Genomic DNA, 4,211 nt, shown 5'->3' on the forward strand with positions numbered 1-4,211 from the left:
GTCCTTCCATTCGTTAAATTCCTAGTTTTAAATTCGACGGAGAAGATAAAAGCTGATACTTAAAACAGTTAACCAATATACGTCTAAAGAGTTGAAATTTCTTCAAAACCCTTCCCGGGTATTTTGAGTTCTTGTTTCGTTGTCGGGAAATGCGGCCATCGATATCTCGTGTTTTAAGCGTCAGAGCAGGTGTGTGAATAGCTTCCAGCAAGCAAACTGTTCTTAAAAGCGATGGGGTGAAAAAAGTGTCATGACAACTGTCGATTTCTTGGCTAGAAAATTACGCTTATCTATCTCGAAATGGAGAAGTTTGACAACTCCACCAATTCCTATTCTACGGACTTGCGCTGGGAGCTTGCTATCGCAAAAGGTAGCAGAATACGTCTTCTCAAACGTCAAAACACTTGATATAAATATTTTCTCAGAGCCCCAATACTATCCAAACAGGACGTTCTATTTTTGATTGACCTGTCCCAAAGTAAATCTCAAAAGAAAAGGCACAAGGTAAATAACAAACCAGAACATAGGCACGAAATGAATCAGAAACACTGAGACTTGAAGGAGTTGTACACTGAACTTCCTCGTTACCTGACGTCTGAATATGCATGTAAGGCAAATGAAAAGTTCTTCTTAGAAGCCGCATTTTTGCATGTAAACCAAATAAACCTTCTAGGACCATCTAAAATCCTCTTTCCATATAAAGGGGACCATACGCAAAACTTCGAGAGAGAGAAACGTAGAGAGTAGGCAGTATATTGGAGGGTTTCTGTATCAGAAATAATTTTGTGTCAATTAAGAATGCTGTGTGACCTGCTTGTTGACGTAAAGAGGTATAAGTTTTGGCCTTACTTACAAAAAATTATTCCTCCAATAGTAACCAAAAATGACAGTCTTGTGGATTCTACTGATATTGGGGATGACATATGGAGAAGAACAGGTGGAATTCGATACATCTGATAACAGGTAAGTACTTAGGATTCTTAAAATTAGTTTAATTGGAAGACGATTGGTAATCAAATGTCGTTATTAGTAAACTTTGTCCACAGTTGGCATGTTACTACAACTTTTTTTAAAATTTGCTTTTACTGAAAGATGAGCTGAGAGATCAAATAACAACGGTGCAAATTCTTAACATAAGCGGGCTATTCATCTCATGTCAAACGGTTACAACGCATCTCCGGTAACAGTTTGGTACGTTTTTCAGGAGTATTTGTTCTTGCCAATCCTGCCCGAGGTAATTGCACCATAACACCATAACTAAATTGATCATGGTTTGTTTATTTCACGCAGCATTTTGGCTGCCTCAATTGAATGTCCGCCAATGTACACTGTCAAAGCCACAATTGGGTGCAGGTTTCACTTGAAGAACAATGGCAAACAGGACTATTCTGTTCTCAAATGGAGTACACCACTGGAAGGAGCGACCTCTGATTGCCTGACTGTCACTCGCAACGGGAAGAAGTTAGAATACGATGGTATTTACAGGAAGCGCAGTGTTCCAGGTCCCGATCAATTCTTGACCGTTGGAGCTGGACAAACTCTCTCATCGACGTTTCAAGTGTCCGATGCCTTCGATTTGACCAAGGCTGGAGTATATTCTATTGCTGTAGACACTTATTTAGAATATGTAGTAGGTAGCGCAGCCAGCAAACCAGATGTCAAGAGAAAAATTCGTCACCTTTCGTCACCTGCCGTAAGTTTCGAAATAGTTGGAAGAAGTTCCTTTAAAGGAACCCTGGGTCAAAAAGCACGCTTTCTTGAAAGTAGAAAGCAAACTAAGCAAAATGGGATTTTTCATGGGACATTTGGTGGCGGGGTCTCACGGAAAAGTATTTTACCGGTACCGCCTGTTGTAACGGGAGGCTCCAAAAACCTACAAGTCGCTACAAAAACAGCTCATAATACTGCCTACAATACCATAATATCTTTTCTTGCGGCCCCACAAACCAAGGAACAGCGCGTTACGCTTTGGTTTGGGGCAAATCAGGTAAATAATGCCGTCAAAAAATTTCAAAAAATGACAGGCGTATTAGAAAAGGAGACGATTACCTATTCTTTTGATGGGCCTCATTGTGATGCCTCAACATATGCGTACACTTTCAAAAACACTCGTGAAATTTTCCTATGCCAACTTTACAAGGTGGCCGCACCCGTAGGTGCCGACAGCAAGATGGGAATTTTAACGCATGAATTGAGCCATGCTATAGTCAGCACCGATGATATTGTATATGGCCAAAAAGCTTGTAAAGAGCTGGCCAAGGCTGCCCCAGGTCAGGCTATCAACAATGCTGACAACTTCGAATATTTTGTAGAAACCTTGTAGAGTTGGCTATAGCATCAGCAGAACAGGTAGATTCGCACAGCAGCCAGATTAGAACAAGTAGCGCGACAGACACACAAGGGTCATCGGCGTAAAATACCGCGAAGCAAGAGTATTTTTTCACAACGAACGTAAAGAGCGAGTACTTTTCCATTCGGGCTGCTCACTCTGTCCGCTTATATGCTTGTTCTGCAGGTTTCTTTGACCACGGATTTCATGTAATGAGTAAAACATTGGATAAAACAATATTTTTTGAAAGAGCCGTAAATATTTAGAATTAAGGGATGCGTTGCATGGTAATGCGTATTTGCAATTTCACAACGTCATAATTCGGGCTCAGGAAAACAGTGTACGTTTACTACATATCACTAAGCAACTGATGTTTAAAATATCTAAAAACTCAATAAACTATGTTGACGATTTTGTATCCTACAAAGATACATGCTCGCAGTCCTGCTACAGGCCCTTGCCAAGAAAGAAATCTAATAAACGTAAATCGAATTATTGTCACTATTGTGGGGAAATTCATTAATATGCAGTTTATCGTACGATTATTAAAAAGTACCTGTAAAGATATATAGAATCTAAAAATAAAGGGATGTTACTTCGATCGTTTGAATGACTTACTCTTTATTTATTTATTTATTTATTGTTTTTTTTATTACTATTATGTCATGCAGTTTCTATCTTTCAGTTTCTTTCTTTTTCTTATTAGTGAAAATGAAAATAACCGGTGTATTACATTGTTGAGGTTTTTGCCGTAAGTTTGGAGGTTTATTGTAATTGCGACCAACCGGACCTTATTCGCCGCCTTTGCTATGAGGTTGTTATCATTTCTTTTTTACGTCTTGGTTTCCTGCACAGAATATCCTTAATTTCAGCTGCTACAGCTCATTCCTTTTGAGTGAAATTCAATGGTTGTGAAATAGTTAGTTCTTCTTTCACGGCTTCTCTAACGACAAAAGGTTGTAGACGTAGGGAATCTTGCGGATAGTTTTGGCAACAAAATATTCTCAAGAATAATATGTTCGCGTATTTTTAGAATCCGTAATTCCTGAATACATAAGGCCTTTTGTTTCAAAGACTGTTCAAGGATTTATTTTTCAAGGTTAATACATCTGTCGTCAAATACTAGCTTTCCTCGGAAGAAGATGTAAAAATCGATAACATACAGCCACAGAAATTTCACATAGCACTGCACAGTAAATTACAGGGAGTCGCTGTAACTCCAAAATTGGAGTTAAAATTTTAGGTACAGGATAAATCCTTTTTGGGGGTTATCTTAACTCCTTCATTTAACTCCACATATGAAGTTAAAATAACTCTAAGGCCAGGGTTATAGTAACTCCTCAAATGGAGTTATTGTTACTCTTCATGGAGTTATATTTACTCTAATAGTGGAGTTAAAATTTTAGGTACAGGATAACACCTTTTGGGGGGTCATTCTAACTCCTCGTGATTTAACTCCTTGATTGGAGTTATTTAAACCCCAAAAAGCGGTTCAAAATAACCCCTTTTTGAGGTTATGTTTGACTCCAAATTTGGGTTGCAATGACCTTTTTCCTGGGGAGTCAATTCAACTCTCTTGCCGACCACTAATTGATGTTAGTTTTTACCCATAATTATCTTGTATTTACTGCTAGCTTTTCTTAAAACAAATCACCACAAAATGAAAACGGTTATAGGCCTTTCATAACTTACATTGAGAATCAGCTGAAGTACGGCCATTATACTCTGTGTCCCCTGCACAAATCTGATGTAGTTAACCTCACCTTTAAACCTTTTGGAGATCGGGCTTTTTCGGTCTTTTGGGACTTGGAGAGGTCCTTAGAGGCTTTGAACTGAGACTTGTAGAGCAATTAAGCTATCTCAATGAAAATTGAAGGGTTTA

General features: G+C 38.6%; 1 protein-coding gene across 1 annotated transcript in view; it reads left to right on the forward strand.

The window, feature by feature from the left end:
• The window catches only part of LOC110060338 (uncharacterized), a 5,723-nt gene extending 2,788 nt beyond the window's left edge, over positions 1–2,935 (forward strand). The window contains exons 2-3 of the mRNA XM_089283262.1: positions 875–963; positions 1,291–2,935. Coding sequence (XP_089139388.1) covers positions 884–963; positions 1,291–2,323 — 1,113 coding nt within the window. The 5' untranslated portion in view covers positions 875–883 and the 3' untranslated portion in view covers positions 2,324–2,935. The remainder of the gene's footprint in view (positions 1–874; positions 964–1,290) is intronic.
• The last annotated feature ends 1,276 nt before the right edge of the window (positions 2,936–4,211 follow it).

This window comes from Orbicella faveolata, unplaced genomic scaffold, assembly GCF_042242905.1.
Source record: "Orbicella faveolata isolate gen_17 unplaced genomic scaffold, um_ofav_v1 contig_12, whole genome shotgun sequence".
Classification (NCBI taxonomy): Eukaryota; Metazoa; Cnidaria; class Anthozoa; order Scleractinia; family Merulinidae; genus Orbicella; species Orbicella faveolata.